Source organism: Sinocyclocheilus anshuiensis, unplaced genomic scaffold (assembly GCF_001515605.1).
Source record: "Sinocyclocheilus anshuiensis isolate Anshui unplaced genomic scaffold, SAMN03320099.WGS_v1.1 scaffold1851, whole genome shotgun sequence".
NCBI classification, from domain to species: Eukaryota; Metazoa; Chordata; class Actinopteri; order Cypriniformes; family Cyprinidae; genus Sinocyclocheilus; species Sinocyclocheilus anshuiensis.
The window spans coordinates 52,028-73,714 of record NW_015548302.1 but is presented as its reverse complement, the minus strand read 5'-3'; the positions used below and the strand labels follow the sequence as shown (position 1 = coordinate 73,714).

Genomic DNA, 21,687 nt, shown 5'->3' with positions numbered 1-21,687 from the left:
TTTTTATTTTCCGTCGGTCTTAGTACACGATGTAACTACAGAAGAGTCAAGTTTTAAATAGGAAAAATATAGAAACTCTTTGGTCATTTTTGAGCGAGATGCTAATAGTCTAATCAGATTCAATGATCTATGCTAAGCTTTTTTTTTTTTTGACGTCACATCATACTTCATCTTCTCATCAAATCTTCTGACCAATCAAACGCTCTTTAGAAGCCGAAGCGCCGCCCCCTACACTATAAATAGACGCTGAAGCTGCAGCCGAGATCGGTCTTGTTCGCAGTGTAGTATTTCCTGTACAGTGAATGGCACTGTAGTGCACAATGTAGGCGACAGGGAACGATTCAGATAGTGTAAATATGCTTTCGATTGGGGCAAATGAGGTCTGGTTTCACATTGTGTCAAGCGAACCACAGCAGCGCTCAGTCTGACTTTGGCTCCGGTCCAGAGACGCGATCGCACGGAGCGGATCATATGCGCAAGTCGGCATATATTAAACACTTTTAAAACTACACAGCCTCAACATGATTATGATCACTATTTTGTTTACTAAGAGTTTCATATTGAATCTAGGGGATAATCTATTAGACTGTGGCTGTCAAATGCGGCTTTACCGAGCTCAACGGCTCTGCGAGTGACTCGTGCAGATATAAACAAAACGCTATTGGCTAATTTAAAAAGGGGGCGGGGCTGCTCGATATGTCCCGCCCTGTCTTCCTGTTTCAGGTGAAATTACGTCACCACATAGAACAACGCTGCGTGTTTCAAGCGGTTTCAAAGCACTTCAGGGGACCTTTAACAATACACATGTAGTCGACAGATGGCAGCACGACCGTCCTTGGATACTTTGTTGCGCAGGCCACAGGTTCGAGTCCATCCCGCAGCGTGTGACTTGTTTCACATGTAACTAAAATTCCGCCATAACGCACAGCAATGTAGCTCGAATATTGTTGCAGGGGAAATTTGTCGGCGTATTCCCGTTTTCTGCGTCTTTTTCGCTTGCGTGCGGGGGCGTAAAGATTAGGCCCTTTCCTGCTAGCAGCCAGCATCTGAGCTAATTCCCCATCTTGCTAACCCCCATGAATATCTCCATTTATGTATATAATTATGATGGTACTAGCTAGTTGTATTTCTTTTATATTAACATTTAGTCATTTAGCAGATGCTTTTATCCAAAGATACTTACAAATGAGGACAATGGAAGCAATCAAAATCAACAAAAGCGCAATATGCAAGTGCTATGACAAGTCTCAGTTTAACGCAATAAGTTAACAGCAAGTTTTTTTTTTCATACGCAGATTTCCTCTTATTTGTTTTATTATTACCATGTATTAATGCATCCGACATTTTTCACTTTGTTAGCGTAACGTTATCTGTAGGCTAATGTTGAACATTCGGTTACATTATTTTCGCTTTTCAGTTTTGTTATTATGAAACGATAATGTGTCGATTACTAGCGTAAATTACGGGTTTTTGCTTTCTAATCAAATCGGAGAAAAATGATATAACGTTATAGTCTAGAAATGACACGTTGTCAAATTAACGTCAAAAACCAACGGTATTTCCTGGTCTTATTTTACAGAAATCTACATGTGAGTAAGTTACTTGTTACATTTTTTATGTGCAATATAAGTGTATTTATTATACTTACTATAATACCCTGTAAAAACCTCAAGATCGAGATGCTGAACGTGGGTTCCTTCGATAGCTCAGTTGGTAGAGCGGAGGACTGTAGAGGAAACACTGGAATCCTTAGGTCGCTGGTTCGAATCCGGCTCGAAGGAAATTTAGTTTTTGTTTCTTTTCGTTGTTTAAAATTGATACGAACATTCAGTAGAGTTCAAGCATAAAATGTTCCTTCAATTGCAAACAAAAAGTCTGAAAACAGCCCAAAATGGCTGGCTCTGTGCACATTATGTTGCATTAAGATTTTGTGAAACAAGCAATATCCTATTTATATTCATATAGAGTACTGTGCCAGAGCAAATAAAATGTGTTATTTAAATGATTTCGATATCTACAGTTAAATACACAACATAAGATTGGCCCCTCTGTATTAATTGTGGCCCCTTTTGTGCCCCCCAGTTGAAAAAAATCTTACAATCACCCCTGGTTATTTGAAAGCACTGTTAAATGTACAGAAATATCTGCATTTATATTTTGCATAAAACAAAATATAAATGCATAAAACAACTGCATATAATATGCACTCCAAAAATTGGCCTAAATTTAGAATTTATGAATTTGATTTGCATATGACATGTCACACGACACACTTTTAACATAGACAAACTAATAAACCTATTGTGTTACATACTTGTCAGTCATACATAAATGGAACAAGTAAGATTTCTGTAACAGTACTAATAAATGTTAATACTAGTAGACTTTTAACTCTTTAGACTGTTTTAAATACTAATAGACAGATGTACATATTTATAATCAATAAATCAAATTTCTTCCCATCTCCCATTGCAGGTAATTGAATATTCCACAGCTATATTTTAACCATGTTCTTACTTTTTAACTGAATAAATGTAATTGTTTTCACAATGAATAACTGGATAAATGACTGACAAATATGTGTCACATTACGTTTATTAGTTTATGTTAAAAATGTCCAAATGGATGAAAATTTTATATGGAAAATTTAAATACAAAAATCTTAAATTTAGGCCCTGATATTTTTTAAGTGTACATGATATTATTTAAAGGAGAATCATTCATCAGTTTTTTATCACATTATCAGTTTTAATTCCACATGAAGCATAAGAATAATATAATATCTGTTATTTACAGACAGCATGGCTAAACAAAGCTTAAGAAGTTGAGTATTTTTAGCTTTCTCAGTCCTAACATAAACAGTATATTGTAAAAGACACCAATATATTCAAAAAGAATTTTAAAATTAATATCTATCGTCACTTTTTTCCATTTAGGTATATGTTCTGTGTCCATCACCGATCAGCTGGGTCTTCTCACTAGCATTGGTTGGCTGCATCACAATCGGAGTGTCGCCATCTGGAAAACCAAAATCACAGGTAAAAGAGGTCACATATGTTCAATATGGAATATACAAGAGGTTACATCGTCTAATGCCATGCCATTTCACACTCCTAATTGAACTTCCTGCTGAAATGAAAAGTGTTTTGTACGCTCCAAGGACGTCCCAGCAATCTGCCGTTAGCCTGCCCCTGCCTGCTGGCTGCGCTTTTCTGATCTCATTGAGCTGGCTCAGTATCACTGGTTTGAAGGGCAGCCCACTGTCCACTGGCTTACCTAATGCTGAGAGTTTTCTGATTCGAAGACCACAGGGGTGGATTTTTAGAGACTACTTCAGCAGGATATGAAGTCTAGGAAACATTATTGTAGGTAACATTAATATGAATGCTATGAAACAGACAAAAATATGTTTTCAGGTAGCCTAAAAAGTCAGCTGCCAAAATATTATAATAGAATAGTTTTTACATGGTACACTAATATATATTATTTAAAGGGATAGTTCACCCAAAAATGAAAATTCTGTCAACCTGTAAGACCTTTGTTCATCTTCAAAACACAAATTAAGATATTTTTGATGAAATCCGAGAGCTTTCTGACCCTACATAGACAGCAATGCAACTGGAATGTTTGTCATTTTTGTTTTCTTTGCACACAAAAAGTATTCTCGCAGCTTCGTAAAGTTACGGTTGAACCACTGATGTCACATGGACTATTTTATGTTTCTGTGCCTTGAACATTCCAGTTGCATTGCTGTCTATGCAGAGTCAGAAAGCTCTCGGATTTCATCAAAAATATCTTAATTAGTGTTCCGAAGATGAACGGTCTTACGGATTTGGAACAACATGAGGGTGAGTAATTAATGACAGAATTTTCATTTTTGGGTGAACTATCCCTTTAACGTGTAGGTAACACTAAAAGAGTAATTAGAGGAGTCTATGAAACTCTTCTGTGTGTTACACTAATATAAATGTTATCAAACAGACAACAAAATACACAGTAAAAATATATATTCAGGTAACCAAAAAAAAAAAAAAAAAAATCTTAATTAGTTGCGAAAGTATTATTGAATATGACTAATAAAATTATTTTTACACGGTAGAGTAATATATAATTAATATTATTTAATGTGTAATGTGGTGCTAGACTAATATAAATGCTTTGAAAGACAATAAAATACACTGTTAAAAAAGTATAACCTAAATTAGCTCAAATATTATTTAATATGAATAATAAAATTATTTGTATATGGTAGACTAATATATAATATAAATAATATTGTTTAATGTGTAGGGCATGACTTGGGTATCAGTCTATAAAATATATATATTGCATTTTTTTCTCGTGCTACACAAATATAAATGCTATAAAACAGGTGCCTGCTACTTCATTAGTATAAAAAAGCGGGATCTTGTGTGCTGTGTGTTCTCAGCTTGTCTAGGTGAATACAAGTCAACTAAAATGGAAGCACAAGTCAACTTTGATTTGTCCACAGTGTATTTTTACATAGACGTAGCTTGAATCTAATATAAGACAAAACAAGGCTTTTTTTTTTGTCTGTACCATCTTGCGTGCTGCCTTTCAAATGCAGGGAAAGAAAACATTGTTTATTTTTATTGTGAGAATGCTATAAAAAACTAGTATGCAAACACACTTTGAGAAATGACTCAGACTGTAATTATCACTTTTGTGAGGGACTGCAGCACAAGATGTAAAAAACCTCCTACAGCTCACTGGCAGAACAACAGCGTATTATATCCAAACATCTGGCTCAGAAGTATCAACTATTTATTTTTGTAAGTAGGATGAGTTATTACGTTAGTTGAACCTTCTTAAAAGCGCTTCCCTCAACTGATAAGCCATGATCTGCTACATCAAAGCTTGCTGTTCTTTTTAAGCAATTAATACATGTTTTTAATTAGAAAGTTATCATATAAAGCTATTTCGAAATTAATTTTAGAATGATTCAGTTGCACAATATGTAATATTTCAGTCTTTATAAAGTCTTTCCTCTTTCTATAGAACAATATATTTTGAAGATTAACATTTAAGACATTTAGAAGATGCTGTTATCAAGAACAAAATGTGATGCAGTCATTTTGGGATGTGCTTCTTTTAACCATTTTCATCCATTTTTTTTCTGGCTGTAGAGTGACTGAGGTGTGTTCTGTGCTCTTATGCTATTTCAAAACTGAGTGTGACCACCTAAAGAACACGTCAGCATGTTCTTTTACCTCTCTCGTTGTCCGTACGGATCTGCTCCTCCAGGTCTTCGGGAGACACATAGAACGCCGGGTCCTCTTCTCCAGGTGTGTGCGGTTTGCACTTCCCACAACAGCAGTTGAAACAGCAGCACAGACAACAACAGAAATAGCAACCTGTCAGCAAGCCACAGATGGCAAACAGACCCTATAAATGAGAATGTTCAAAATCAGACAGGCACACAGTGTCAGGGTTTAGTTTAGATAAAAATGCATTCAAAATATCGACATTACAGCATCTGTTATATAATATTACTTTAGAAAATTAAATAATTTACTTAGATATATTAAGTCAATACATAATAATATAACATGTATTTTATTATAATAGCAAAAACAGTATTAGCAAAAGAAATTGCTAACACAAATACTATAATGTAAATATAAAATATAACTATTTAGTGAGTAGATGCATTTATATAAATTAGGATAACACTTTATTGACTTGTTCATTTTGCAATAATATTCTATGATTTATCTTTCAGAGTTAATATTACAATATTCTGTCTCATTCTGTCTTTTTATACACCTTTACGGATAACACTACAATTGGGTTCCATTAGTCCTCCTGATAATGAGTAATAGTGTTTAATATTCTTTGTTAACATGACATTGTAATTGTTCACTGTTAGTTAGCTAAGGTCGATTAAAATTTATGAACAGATACAACTTTTTAAATTAACAATGTATAAGTAAATGTTGAATTGTTTTTAACAAAGATTAATAAAGGCTTTAGAAGTATTTTTGTTAGTCCATGTAGCTAATGTAAACACATTTTTGTTATAAAATAATATTTAAATATTTAAACAGTTTCAAATACATACAAAATCAAGTACATGGAAAAAAAAAAATCACATAATTAGCTGCAAAAATATTATTTAATATGACCAATAAAATTATTTTTTAAATTGTAGACTAATATATAATGTAATTAATATTATTTAAAGGGTTAGTTCACCCAAAAATGAAAATTCTGTCATTAATTACTCACCCTCGTGTTGTTCCAAACCTGTAAGATCTCTGTTCATCTTCGGAACACAAATGAAGATATTTTTGATTAATTTAAGAGCTCTCTGACCCTCCCATAGACAGCAATGATATTACCATGATCAAGGTCCAGAAATGTAGCAAGGATATCATTAAAATAATCCATGTGACATCAGTGGTTCAACCGTAATTTTACGAAGCTACAAGAATGTACGCAAAGAAAACAAAAATAACGACTTTATTCAACAATTCGTCTCCAGCCATTGTGGAGAATATCCACTGAACGTAAACAGCGTATGCTATTCTGTGTCAGCTGCGTCATGCGGATACATTTTCTACGTTGTTTACACTTTGATTTGAATGAAAACCACGTATCCGCGTACAGTGCTGCTGACACAGAACAGCATACGCTGTTTACGTTCAGTGGATACGCTCCAAAATGGCTCTATAGGGTGACGCGGAGGAGACGAATTGTTGAATAAAGTCATTATTTTTGTTTTCTTTGCGTACAAAAAGTATTCTCATAACTTTGTAAAATTACGGTTGAACCCCTGATGTCACATGGATTATTTTACCGATCTCCTTACTATGTTGCTGGACCTCGATCGTGGTAATTACATTGCTGTCTATGGGAAGGTCAGAGAGCTCTCAGAATTAATCAAAAAGATCTTAATTTGTGTTCCAAAGATGAACAGAGATCTCACGGGTTTGGAACGACATGAGGGCGAGTAATTAATGACAGAATTTTCATTTTTGGGTGAACTAACCCTTTAATGTGTAGATTACATCAACAGGAGTAGATTTCAAGGGTCAGGTCAGGCAAATATTGTTCCCTAAAGTGCTAATTTTTAATATAAACAAAAAAAGGATTATACCGCACCTTTGCCCACCAGCTGGAGAGCATAAAGTATGTGTTCACATTCTCCTCCCCAAACTGCTGCGACACATACAGACCCAGGGAGCCGTACTTGTCATAAATGTTCCTTTTAGTGACGTCAGACAGCACCGCATGAGCATTGTTGAGCTCTTTAAATTTGTCAGTGGCATCGGGGTTCTCTGGGTTCTTGTCAGGATGATATTTCAAAGCGAGCTTCCTAAAAAAACAACAACAAAAAAACGGCCAGGACATTTAAAAATGAAAAATGTCTTCAACTGACTGCTAAGAGCTGCACCAACCTGAGGATCATATAGAAGTCTTAGGAATGAAAATGTAAAGAAGTTGTTGAAAGACACTAAGATCAATGTAAGTGTCAGGAAGTATATTTAAATGACCTTAGAAATACAGAATCTCGACGAGAATGTGCACTTTGACTTTTTTCTTTGTATTCCCCTAATGAGAGTGACATAAAACAACCATTAGCTTAAAAAAGGAAACACAAATACTTCTGGACTCGCGCACAGTAAGAGGAGACTCATTAACATGTGGCAGTTTAAAATGCTGTCTGTCTGTTTGATGATCTCAGCAGGGTGTGATCTTTTGCGGCTAGCTGTCTTATGCGCACGCTGCTTGACCTGTCTATGTGTCAGCAAGACCGCAGACCCCATTAGTGCCTCCAAAAGCTCCTCGGCACATGAGGGGTGGTGAAGAGAGGAACGTCACCAAGTCTGACATTTTTCCCATTAGAACCAGCAGTGCATTGCACATGTCTCTGTCTCAGTTCAGGTCTGCTCTGAATGAATGGCAGCATGTCCAAACTCTGCGCAAACACTCTTCAAAAGTCTCTGCAGCAATAAGGAAGAGTTTGACATGTTATAATGCTGTGAAATGTAATATCCTTAAGCTCAAAATGGTTGTGGATGATCAGATAGCAAACTATAAATATTTATGGTATTTGTAAAAGGCGTGGAGTAGTATAAATCTATTAATAAAAAAAAAAGCCAAGAATTTTAATCTTAAAATCATTACATGAAAATAATCTCAATTTTTTTTTTTTTTTTGCTGAACCAGAAACAAACTATTTAATCTATAATTTATTATGCTCAGAGCACGCTTGCTTGTTAATTTTTTATTAAGCCTATGGCGTCTGCAAGAGTTGTGATGATTATATATTAATTAACAGCAAACAAGTGCTGTTAAAATGCTAACCATTTAAATGCCTCCTTGAACAACGTGTAAATTAGAACAATTAGACACTATAATTGTTGGAACATCAGTATGGTGTTAGAAATGAAGTTGTCTAATGAAGCTCTCTGACATCTTTGTGTTTTAGCATACAAGACAGAAACAGCACAGGTTGTGCATAAATTGCAGCCTTGAAAAACTGTATAATATATATAATATATATATATATATATATAAATATATATATATATAAAGCAGCCACAGAAAAGAAAAACTATTTACTGTCTTACATATACATTCTCCTATATGTATGACAAAGAATGATGCTGTGAATTTTTTCTCCAGGCTTTCCCAGGTTGCCCTGCTCTGCTGCAGCATAACATTTTGTTAAACCAACTGACAAGTGAAACCAACACGTTATGGTGTAAGCGTCAAGATATTACCACCAAAGGCAAGGTTGGCACGTTTCCATGGAGCTATGTAAATTATAGTACAGAATCATTCATGCACACATCGTGCACCCCTGAACATGCTCTTGTATCTAAGATTCCTTCATCATTCCTGATCCCAGTAAAATAAGGGATGCCATCTGTTCAGCATAATGAATATTTTAGTTTTGTGGAAGTCATATTATATTCATGCAGCTCCACTGCAACTGAAGGCTGAGATTATAGAGGAATGAGTCGCAGTTTGGCACTTTCTCTATCCTTTGCTCCCTTGTTCACCCCAAGTAGAATCCAAACTTCATACAGTAAATGCACCTTGGGACAAATAGGTTGTGAATCACATCTTACCTGTAGGACCTCTTGATGTCATCATGAGTGCAGTTCTTGTCAAGGCCAAGAACCTGGTACAGGGCCTCTCCTGATGTGGACAGGGCCCGTTGCCTTTGTTCAGCCATGATCTTAAACCATTACCTTAACATCAAAAGAACAAAGAAACCGTTAATAAATTGGAGAAGACAGTAGGTCAGGTACAGTTGTCCTGGGTGGTGAACAAGATACAACCTATAGCTAGCAGTTTTTGGTTCCCAGAATGTTTATGGAATGCTATAATGGTTTAAAAATTTAGGTTGTCTAGGTTGTAATCTAGGTTGTCACAAAAACAAAAAACTCCCTGCAACATTCGGGGAAGGTTAGCTCTTGGTTATAAAAATAAGACCTAAAAATAACCATTAGGGAACATTCTGAGTTGGTTCACTTTAGGCTGTCATGAAAACATCCCTGCAACATTCTGGGAAGGTTAGCTTTTGGTTATAAATCTAAATCCTAAAAATAACCATTAGTGAATGTTCGGTGTATAGGTTCCCTTGGGGTTGTCACAAACGGTGTAAAAAAAAAACTCCCTACAATGTTCTGGGAAGGTTAGCTTTTGATTTTGATTTTTTGACAAAACATTCCTAGAACATTCTTTTTTTGTTCCCAAAAGGCAAACAAATGGGGAACGTTCTGTGTTTGCAGGGAAATGACGTTTGGCTTGAGACTTACGACATCACTCTTTCCACATCAACCCAGACCTGGTTGACTGTTTGTTTACATATGTTCACAAGCAATCTCTCGGTTTATAAGAAAAGACATCCATTGGAAGTATATTGCAAAGAATATATATACACAAACAAGAGTTTGACATGGATTCTCTAATAACCTCCAACCCCTGAATAATTCCATCTTTTGCAATGAGCCTTCATAGAATATTAACTAGTTCTAATTATACATATCTAATTATATCTCTGTTGAGCTTTACAATGGCTGACTGCAGAAGTAAGAAGCAAAAAAACTGCAATCACTAGTGCAATACTGCTCCAAATCCCACAGAAGATCATTAGTTTTCTTACCTGTTAACAGACTCCAAATGTAAGTCCTTCTCCAGGGCAGTTAGATAGGCTTATGGAGTCAGATTCCTTCTCTGAAGGTGAGTAGATTAGGTGAGATGAATTATACATGGAACTAGTCATGAGCTCAGGTAACTTCAGGCCAGTTTAACATGGTTACCAACAAGGTTCATTAGGTTTCAGTGTCTGGTGCTTGAGCAGAGAGTGGAAGCTTTTGATGGAAGATGTTTGATGGATGAAGGATGCTATCTGCTAAAACCTGCACGATGAGGACTGGAGAGGATAAAAGGTTAGGTTTTATGCCTATACAACTTTTTAGCTAGAGTCTTACGTTGTGTGCGTGCATGAATGCCCTCGATTTGATGCATTTTCTTGCTGATGCAAGATCGCCATCTGGTGGTGTCCTTTTGCAATTGCTGTTTTCAATACCATTGCGTGACAAACGTAGTGACGTCTAAATGCATATTCAACAAAACTACATTGCTTGTTCAAAAACGGCAAAAAAAAAATAAAAAAATTACATACATAAAAAAGTCCTAGAATTAGTCGGGTCTAAAATAATAAAAATGAATGTCCAAAACGAACAGCGTGACCTCCACATTAACTCACGTCAGAGAATGTGCGCATGTTGTCAGCAATATATTTCAGTATGCTAATATGAGCAATGTTATTCGTTTTGCTACTGTATATCGAAGTAAACTAAAAACCGATTTATTTTTCAAGATATTTGTGAACAAACTGAAGTGTTTGTGAACTAAAAAAAAAACAAATGAATGTTTATGCTTTATTACATTTTAAATAAATACAAGACAATGCATAAAGCTAGAATACTAGTACAAAATTTGTACTAAAGTTATGTTTTTAACATGAATTATTTTGTAACTCTAAAGGAGTACAATAGTAATGTAAATTGTATGATGAAAAAGTGACCAGACCAGAGATGCCGTCAAACATATTTTATTCAATTAGCTACATAACGTTATCCACACATTTTTGTTTGTTTGTTTTCTCACAAATATAGTATGTTTTAAATCATAGGTTTTCAATCTATTTGTTAGACCCCCAAATAATATCATGCTTGTGCAAGTGACCCTCATCCTACAATTTTTAAGGCAGCTATATATTTTCTTGTTTAAACACCCAATTTATACTGTAAAAACTGAATATTATGCATTTGTGTGAAATACATTTATTTTAAAGAAAATAATATTTTCTACTCACAATAGTACCTTTAGATGTAGTATTTATTAATTTAAGTCAGATGTTTATTATTTTTATTTTAATAAATATTCTTCTTCTTCTTCTTTTTTTTTTTTGTAAACTTTTCCCCAGACCCCAGTTTAAAAACCCTTGTTCTAAAGCAGGGTAAAAAAAAAAAAAAAAAAAACTAGCACTTACCTTGTATCACCACAAGATGGCAACTGAGCACAAGTTTTATTCTACAAGCAGTTAATGGGAAAAACTTGCATACTTTATGTATAGATAGTGTTTTAATCTACAACACTCTTTTCACTCACCATTTTTAAAATGTCAGTCAAGTGCAAAAAAGTCACATTTCTACATCTATTTAAATTATACATAGAAATTGTATGGAAAAAAGACAACTGTCACATTCACATATCTTTTTCTTCTTCTTTTTTTTCAAAACCACATGCAGCAGTCAAAACAACGGGGACGTCACCAGTGGGCCGGGTGACATCAAGCAGCAGTATCAATTATGCCGGCGCTCCCCTTGTTTATGGTCACCTGATGACTGTTGCATAGCACAGGGTCGCATTGCAAGTGGATACATGGAGTCTCAAGGGGAATTAGCAGGTGTGCTGCTCACCACCCCTCATCATTGTCTCCTCAGGAGGCTGTTCCTGCAAAGCACGTCTGCCTGGGGAACAGCATTTGTGGCAAACTAAGCCTCAGAAACAAACCATTAATGAAATGATTGCCCCTCAGTCAGGAAATGTGAGACTCCCAAATGAGCAGTACGCAGGGCCAATGGTAGTGGACGGGAAGCGGTCCTTGACACTGATTAAACAGTATTGTAAAAGTAAATGAATGAACAGATCCGTTAATAACTACACCGGCAGATATAGGCATGATGCCAGACATCTTATCTTGTTAAGTGTGTTGTGTTTGCTTTCTTTGTTTAGTCCCAGTGTTTAAGTCACACTAACACCAGTAATATATCACCATAGATCAACAATGCATGCAAAAAATAATCTCAAAGGTTTTGTATAATATTTCCAAGAGTTTCTGGTGTGCACTGGGGTAAAGCACTCTAGTAATCTGTGTGATTTGGCAGTGTATATTCAGGATGCCTAGAAACAGATTAGGACTGCATGGTCTGGGGTTTGGTTGTGCAGAATTGTATTGTGAGCAGTGGGGAGGGGGTGGGACGGAGCAATTATACTCACTACTGGCATGTGGCCTTTGTTGCCATGGCACAGTTCACTATTGTCCCCTGGTCTCCAGCAACTCAAGTTAAAACATTTGACAACATTGCAAAGCTTTACGACTTAAATTGAAGAATTGAAATGACCCAGAGAGTGGGTTGAACTTGCACAGAGTGGGTCGAGCTTGATTATATTGCTTAAATGTCTGCTTATGTGATTGCAAAAGAAAGGATAATGGTAAGAAAATGGCTCTACGCTTTTAAAAATAAAGGTTCCAAAAGGGGGGTTTTGCAGCAATGCCATAGATGAACCATTCTGGTTCCTCAAAGAACATTTCAGTGAACAGTTCTTAAAAGAACTCTTTTTTTCTTAATGTGAAGAACATTTATATAATAATCTGAAGAACATTTTCCACTATTTTATTTTGTGCAATAAAAAGGTTCTACACTCTTAAAAATAAAGGTTCTTTATTGGGATTGATTGATCCATGAAGAATCTTTAACATCCATGGAACATTTCCATTGTACAAAATGTTCTTTATAGTGGAAAAAAAAGTCCTTTAAATTATTCAAATGCTCTTCAAACTATAAAAATGGTTCTTTTAAGAACTGTTCATTGAAAGGTTCTTTGGTGAACTCAAAAATGGTTCTTGATGGTAAAGTTTATTTATGGAGCCATAGAGAACTAATAAATAACTTTTATTTTTAACAGTGTATGCTATTTGGCTCACACAATTACCTTGAGGATGAATTTCAGTTAGTAAACCTAAGTGTAGGCTATATTTTTTCACATTAATATTTTTGTTGAAACTGTAGCAGACCATAAGCCTTAGTTCATGAATATGACTTGCGTTTCCATGCAGATTGTACCTCAGCACACAATGTGATACTTAGAGACTGCTATTGACTATGTGTTGTCATGCAATTATCTGGTAATGCCTGACAACATGCTTATTGTTTAAACTTACAAAGTTCTCTGTGGTACACGCTTATGTCTTAAGCAAACAAACACTTGAAAGGCAAAACTGGAAGAAAGAAATGAGCTCGTGTAATATACCTACTGTGTAATATACTAAGTGTAATCACACTCACAAAAGAAAAAAAAACGTTTATTTTGAGCATTTCTCCTCTTAAACCTGGCATTTTATATTACGAACATTGTTGGCTTTTTGACAAATTGTTCCTCTTTGTAAGTCTCTTTGTATAAAAGCGCCTGCTTAAATCACATGGGTCTGTCATAGGCCCACAGGTACGATAACATCAACATTACATTTCACTGGATTATGTATACATTTGATTGCCAGGTTTCTTTACCCTGCTAAAAAAAATCTGCTTAAACCAGCGTATGAAGAGTGAAATGGTCTTTAAAAAAACAAAAAAACAACAAAAAAAACACGTTTACTAGTGGGTTTTATTACTGAGAGAAGTTAACAGTGGCTCATTGCTCACGAATAACTGGATGACTCATACCGAGAAAAGGTAATCACTGGCAGTGATGTAGACCGGCTGCAGGGCAAACCCCGTTGTAGTGGAATACCCTTATTGAGGTCCGTACAGTCAGTGAACGAGTGCATAAATCAGTCTTGAAAGCAGCGCCAATGAGATTCGCCGTTTCAAAATCGCTGTACGGTGTAATCCAATGGGAACGGGCGTTACATGAACTGCTGCGCGCCTATTGGCTCAGAGAGACGAGGACGTTTTGCGAACGCTTTCTGTAGTGTACAACCTCATCTCTTTCGCAGGTGGTGCATGTTCGGAAACAGCTTGCAATGTTCAGGACTAACTGAGACTGTCGTATGTAATAAGCGTAATTTATTTCCCGTTTTGCGTTTTCTTTTTAACACTGACCGAACAGCATGTGCCAACACACGCACAGCGTGGTCGCGGGGCGTGTTTTTATTTCACCAAGGCCACTTTCTTCTGGTGAATATACAGTGCTGCATTGAGTGTGTGCTGAATTACGGGGGCTATCTGTGTGTCTGCATTTAGAAAAAAATGAGAGAGGGAGAATAAATGTTCATGCAGCGCAGAGCTTGAATGAAACCCGTCGCTAAACGGATAGAAGTTCACGTACATTTATTTATATATTCGCCGGATATCTCTGTTTTCTCCTCCAAGCATCGACATCGGGGTTTGAAGTGGTCATGCCTTTTGTTTTAATTTGGGAGACGAGACTGCGGAGCCATTTGCACGATGATGATGATTCACGACTGGACGGAGTTTAAAAAATGAGGAAGCATTTTTTTCTAAAGATACTAAAAAGATAGAGGAGAGGCCTCGTCGTCCCACAGGCCGTGGTCTTTGCATGGGAAAAGGGAGAATAAAGAAAGAAAAAACGAGTCTGATGAATAAAAATCGAGTGAAATGGAGCACGAGACACGCGCGTGGGGAAATATGGACCATATCATTAATGACGGCGGTGTGCGCGAGAACCAGATCGATCCGAACAAAATGAAGCACTTCGCCTCATGAGTATTTAAACTGATATTTTTTATTTGCAATTTAAAGGAGAGGGGATTCCCGTGCTTGTTGAGAGTTGCAAACAGCGCCCAAGTTCAGTGCAAGTTCTCCTCTCCGCCTTCTTGTGATTCCTTTGATTATTTTACTACTTTTTTTCGGCGGGTTTGAATTATTTTTGATCCGGATCCATAGCGTTGATATTATTCAATGGAATTATGTTATCAGTTACCGGTTTTGCCTCTAGACAGGCCGGTTCCCAAACATGTTCTCAGCCGGAGGGGAGCCATTAGTTTCAGCTCCAGTTCCTCTTTATTCGGAGCCCCCGACCCGAGGCAGCTGTCACAGGTAAAGAACAAAACATTCTGGCTGTGTGTCAAAACCTAGCGAGCTGCCTACCTAGAGAATCAGACGCGCGTTCCGAACGTTGGTTCGAATCATTTCGGAGCATTCTGAACTATTCGAATGTTCGGAACGCGCGAATGTTGCTAAAACATTTTGCCTGCTGTAGAAATGGAACCGTTCTGGTTCCGATTTACTAGTAGGATTGATCAATCTAGACTGTTCTATAGATTTAGTACTTTTGAAGAAATAATTGGAGAAAGGAAATGTAGCCTAATTCAAGTTGCTTTTACTGCTCCGTTATCAAATGACTTTTTAATGAATGATAATAACACATTTCATCCATTTGTTAATTTCTTTTAAAGAACACCGCAACAAAATTCATAATGTGTATGTTTAACTATTAGTTGTCATATGAACTATTTAGTAACCACAAGTCTCAGGTATCATAAGAACAGAATTACTGCGAAAGTGATTAGCGGGTCTGTTTATTTCAGCAGCCATTCAGACTGATTAGTGCTTTTGGTTCACTAAAAAGAACCGGATTGTAAGACTCATTTTATGGGGAATCGGATTACTGTATGTTTCGTGATGAAGATTCAGACTGTTTTAGCAAAGTATACACATTCGTGAATTGTTAACAAAACTGAACCTCTTAAAAATCTTCCAGTTCCGGTATTTTTTATTAATGAAACCGATTCTCGGTGCTCACCCCTACTATAGGTAGGCTGCTCACATGGTTTTGAGACGAGGCCCAATTTCTGTCCATGCTCAATTATTCTTGTGCTTGTTCAGGGCCTTGATTTATTTACTCAGAAGTCCCCAAGTGTCAGGGCTTGACAAGAGACAGCGTTATTTTCCCTAATTGTCTGTTGTCGCTGTCATACTGCGGTGTTGGCAACACAAAATATGTTTTGTTGTCCCTTTGGGCCACATGCTGACAGTCTTTTCAGGCTGAAAGTGTGTCACTCTCCCCCTCACACACACCATGTTTGAATTTGTTGGGCATTCTCTTGGACAGCCCTCTTGCAACTTGTTACTCAGTGTCCTTTGGGGAGATTTTAGGTGTTTCTCTGCTACTCTAACAAGCTGAATGATTCATCTGGTGTTTTTAACCCTGCAAGCCTGACGTGAAATAATAGTCAGAAAAGAATATGTTTATTAAACCCTTTGTTTAAACAAGCTTGTATATGTGTATGTTCTGTATGACATTTGATGCATCAGTCTTTCATGGCTCATATAGTGAGAATATGGAGCTCACACATGTGAAGGAAAATACCTCAGAGATCCAAACTGAACAAAATTATGCAGTTTGGTGCTGATGTTATTTATATGGACAAAAAGATAGAATTTTGGTGGCTTGTAATGTAAATAAATGAATTTTTATGACAGTATAGCAGACTGCTTACATAATGCATATAAATATCAGTTGTTGTCACTAGTTTTATAATTGAAACTCAGTAGTTTTTATTGTGGGGGCAAAACATATACTGCTTTGCAATACAATGATGATGCAATGATGTGCAAATGAACGTTCCTGAAAAGCCTGTTGTATCATGTTTCATAAATACATTTTAACATGATTTGTCTAAAAAAATATGGATGGTCAAGTAAATCTAAGTGATACAATACATATGTAACCTGACCTAAAGGTGGATATTTTTAGAATTATAATAAAAGAAATGAATTCAGAAAATGTAGATGTGTGTGCAACAGGTTTTTCAGCAAAGTTTTGATCATGTTCATAATTGATAGGCTTTAGTAATTCATATATGATACAGTACGCTTTAAAGGGTTAAGTAGCATTGCATCTCTTTCAACCATGTTGAAACAGATATAAATTGTTGCATGCTTTTTAAAATAAATAGCAAATGAAGCAGTAAAACAGTTGCTTACACATTGAGTAATATAATGCTTTCATGTGCTAGATATCGAGTATAAAGGCGGTGCATACGCTTTTAAGATTAACTGTATTCTATCATCGGCCCGTACTGAATCTTTAATGAGAGATAACGCATATCTCCAGGTCAAAGGATTGTCACTCACTGTACTTGATAAAGTACATGATACATTTACTAGTCTTGCAGCAAGCTCACACAGTGAGAGATAACATGCTTAGCTAGTGAAAGAAGCCCTGCAGGGCTTCGAGGCCCAGAATTTAAGATGTAGTCAGTCAATGATAAGGGTCATGTCACCAAGCAACCGCTTGTATTGGGAGTTAGATTAGATAACCCTTCTGTCCAGAGTGTATTGCCTCAACTGCCCCTGGTTGTCTGAGTCTACCAGATGCTATCAGCATCTCTTAAGTCAATCGTATGCAAATGTATTTGGCTACTGCTTTTCTAGTCAAACTAGTGATTGCTGATTGGTTGGAATTGTTATAAAGAACAACAATAAACGCATTAGCATTGTATCATAGATTTTCTGACTCTCCATCCTTACAGGTGTTCTGCCAGCGGAATAATTGTTTCCCTTGGTTTTTAATACAATTTTGAGGTCCATTGGGAGTTTGACCCAGAATGCATTGAGACCTATTTGCCTCTCTTAATGGCATTGCTTTGGCAAGCTTTGTGCAAAAAGCATTTGTCCCTTATCTCTGTCTGTTATGTTGCATGCATGAAAGCCCAGCAGCTACAACCGCCTTCTCTTAACACAATGCCTGACTAAGTGCCTCCCAGAGAGCTTGCTCTGAAATCCACCAAAGCTCTGCCTGGATTTTCACTGGAATTTCATCCGTGGGTGGAATGTTGGATAGACCCGGAGCGGCTCTTCTTGGCCCTCGGTCTTGACAAGTCCAGGCCTTTGTGCTCCCTCCGTATGGAAGGGCCGTGTATTTGGGATTTCTGTAGTGATGAATAAACTGGTCACATTCGCCAGCTTGTTCCTGACCCAGCTTGCAGTGCAGCCACTAGCTATGTAAAGATGAGATCAGCCAGGTCTTGGATTTGTAGCCCAGCTTTCCACCAAGTTAAGGTCACCATTTATGGTACATATGTCATATGTATATTCAGTTTAAATGATTCCATACTTTGTTAAATTACTTGAAAATCTCAAGTGTTCTTTCCTGCATTGATGTTGGCTTTAGTAACGTCACATGCATAAACCGTGCAAGTTGCTATTTCTAGTCATTGGCTGTTTGGTTTATTTGATAGGATAGTAATGTATAGTGCAAGATGAGTCATCAATATTTGAGCTCTGCTCATCTGAAAGACAGTGTTATAATTATATTTTATATGTATAATAAATATTTATTATCAGTAGTAGTAGTAGAAGTAGGGCTGGGCGATATGTCAAAACTATCTTATCGATAACCGCCTTAAAAAATATCGCGATATCCGATAATATCATCTACCCAAGCCCCACCTCCACTACGCCCCACCCCCGCCGAGACAACATTGCCGGCTTGCACAATAAACACACACCAGGTTCAGTTTGGTCTTAATTATTGCCACATTAAAGTTTAGCTTTACTTTTCTTAGTTTGTGCTAACAGAAAACATTAGCTTTGCTGTTATGTTGGTGTTGCTAATTTCCACTCTGTTCTTATCAAATTTGTGTTTGAAATGAATTTCGTTTTGTGAGGAGAACTGTTGTGGAAAAATAATAGAACCCAATTTTAATTTCATCATGGTGAAGTTGGACATTCTGGCGGTGATTGTAAGAATGATAAATGCATGTTGATATTAGGGCTGCACGATTAATCGAATGCGATTGTCATGACTGTCGAATCGCGATCTCGATTCCATTTCGATTTATCGTGCAGCCCTAGTTGACATCATATAGTAATGTCTTGAATAAAATATGCCTATTTCCGATGTTTCTCTTTCTTTTTGGCATTATCACGTGTGCAGACACATTTCATGATGGTAAGTTTAATTTCCTTGATTATAACAATTGTAGCGTTGTTTTTAAACTTGTAGTCAAGCAATAGCGTAGGCTATTTGATATTTATCATACATGACTAAAATCATGCAGGGATTAAAAACGAATTCTGAGCAAAAACTTTAAAGTTTTTTCTTCTTTCTGGTAGCCTATTCGGAGGTCTCTTTTGGCCCGTTTTTAACGAAATAAAAATAACTGCTTTATTTATTTAGAAGCAGAGTAATTGAAATTTAATTTTTGTATTTTAATTTTAATTTTATGAATCAAAATACAACGGCCACAATATAATATTAAGTGTTGGGCTGCCAAATCTCCGAACGCATGCATGTTGAGGGGCGAGCTGAGATATAGGCCTATAATGTCTTCATCCGTTTGCGCAAATGAATTAAGAATTTATAGTGCTATATCTCAGCTTAATTAAACATAATTATATTGTATACACGGTTTAAAAAATCTGTAAAAATATTACACGGAAATGTGCGCTGAAGGAATTTGCGTCTTTTAATTATACCTGTCATGCTTGTGGATTTTCATCATTATACAGTCTGTTTAAATAAATATTCAGAAACGCATGCAGTGCTACTTTTTTTTTTTTTCTGTTTAACTTTTATTAAACTGCAGATCAAAATAGAAAAGGCCTATACGCTAAATAAGAATAAATTATATTGGAACGCATCTCCAAAATAATCACATACATTGATGCACGTTGCCATTACAGTAGTCAGCGCCGAACAACAGGCAAATAAAATATAAACTGAGGTTACAAAAGTGATTCAGTCAAGATCAGTGAGGGATTTTCTTTTCTTTTGTTCTTTGATTAACATTAATGACTGGCGGCAGCGGCTGCTGTCAATGCACGGATCCAATACACCCTTGCTTTCTTTCTCAGCTCTTTGCGTTCACTTAAGACATAACCGATTGTATTTAAGGGATATTTTGATATAATTTTGTGTGTATTTGTCCATTTGAATGTGTAAGAATGCAAGAAAGAGAGCACAGTCCAGTGTTTGCGTATATAAGAGGCGGCTTTTGTGCGTTCTCTTTGTGTGTGCGCGCCCAGCACAGAAAAGAGCGCCCGCGTGCAGAAGCGAGTTCTATTTCATCTTTTTGCAGTTTAATCTTTTGAAATCACAATAAATGCACATACAGGAATTGAGAAGCAGAATCAAAATTAAATTTTATAAGAAGTAATTAGATTCCTGACCTTACGCATCTAATGTGATTTCCAAAATTGGAATAGCTTTTAGATTCCCAACATTCCTACTAAATTGTTTCATTCTTGCATGCAAAAAGACCTGTATGGTTACTATGGGGCTATGTAAAATATTTTTTGCAACGTACTAGGTTTATCATTTGTCATTTTTTCCCGATAATGTCGATAATCGTCTGTTACCTGACTGTTGACATCCACATCGCGATACTTACGAGACATCGACGATATACGATAATATCGTCATATCGCCCAGCCCTAGGTAGAAGCATACATTTTATGCAATTAAAAATAATTATAATAGAATTAATATTATATTAATGGAATATTTGCATACACATTTAAATAAATAAAAATATATGTGTGTGTGTATAATGTATAAATATATAAATATATATTTATATCTACAGCTATAATAAATGTTAATATTATCATTGTAAATGGCAATATGTACATATTTAAAGTATATATTTAATGTATTATTTTTGTATTTTAAAGGTGTATATAATTATACCATTTACTGTGATAATATTAATATTTGTAATAATACCACTGATGCCATTTACTATGATAATATTAACATTGTTGTAATTATTCCTTTTAGAAATAGGAATTTTTATTATATTATTATTAGTAGTATATGTTTTATGCAAATAATAATAATAATAATAATAATAGAATATTAATGTTAACATTGTAAATGTATTTATATACACATAATATATATTAAATATATTTAGTGTATTAATATTTTATGCAAACAACAGTCATTTAGTATTAATATACATTTTAATATTATAATTGTAAATGGATTTAGTGTGTCCACATTTGTGTGTATTTGTGTATATATATATATATATATATATATATATATATACACACACACACACACATATATATATTTATAAATTATTTTTTTTAAATATGTATATCTGCTCGAAGTTAATTTTTAGAAGAATACCAGCATATAAATGACTTCAGAGCCAACAGACATAGACTAAAGGCCTGCACTAAAGGACTCCAATTTTTTCATGGTTTTAAAGTAGTTTGCGATGTCATGCCATTCAAACAGAATAAAGCTGAACCACAGTTTTTACAGTTTTTGCTAAAATTAAGAATGGTTTCTGCACAGTTGGCGATAAGAGTTTTAAAAGTGTTTTAAAGGGTTAGTTCACCCAAAAATGAAAATTAGCCTGTGTTTTACTCACCCTCAAAGCATCCTAGGTGTATGTGACTTTCTTCTTTCAGACGAATCCAATCGGAGTTATATTAA

General features: G+C 35.8%; 2 protein-coding genes and 1 non-coding gene across 4 annotated transcripts in view; 2 read left to right on the top strand and 1 right to left on the bottom strand.

Annotated features, from left to right (window-relative positions):
• Positions 1-1,695: 1,695 nt before the first annotated feature.
• On the top strand, positions 1,696-1,781 carry trnay-gua (transfer RNA tyrosine (anticodon GUA)). Its single transcript is given in 2 exon segments — positions 1,696-1,732; positions 1,746-1,781. It is a non-coding gene; the product is annotated as a tRNA-Tyr (tRNA).
• Positions 1,782-2,771: 990 nt separating this feature from the next.
• LOC107656153 (dnaJ homolog subfamily C member 5-like) lies at positions 2,772-10,517 on the bottom strand. The gene is made up of 6 exons (XM_016443876.1): positions 10,299-10,517; positions 10,142-10,212; positions 9,102-9,224; positions 7,126-7,339; positions 5,232-5,406; positions 2,772-3,018 (listed from the first exon to the last, which is right to left on the bottom strand). The coding sequence occupies exons 3-6, from the start codon at positions 9,206-9,208 to the stop codon at positions 2,933-2,935; spliced, it is 582 nt and encodes a 193-aa protein (XP_016299362.1). The 5' UTR covers positions 9,209-9,224; positions 10,142-10,212; positions 10,299-10,517; the 3' UTR covers positions 2,772-2,932.
• Positions 10,518-14,259: 3,742 nt separating this feature from the next.
• The window catches only part of LOC107656157 (high affinity cAMP-specific 3',5'-cyclic phosphodiesterase 7A-like), a 42,932-nt gene continuing 35,504 nt past the window's right edge, over positions 14,260-21,687 (top strand). For both annotated transcript variants that reach the window (XM_016443886.1, XM_016443885.1), the window contains exon 1: positions 14,260-15,329. In XM_016443886.1, coding sequence (XP_016299372.1) covers positions 15,192-15,329 — 138 coding nt within the window. In that variant the 5' untranslated portion in view covers positions 14,260-15,191. The remainder of the gene's footprint in view (positions 15,330-21,687) is intronic.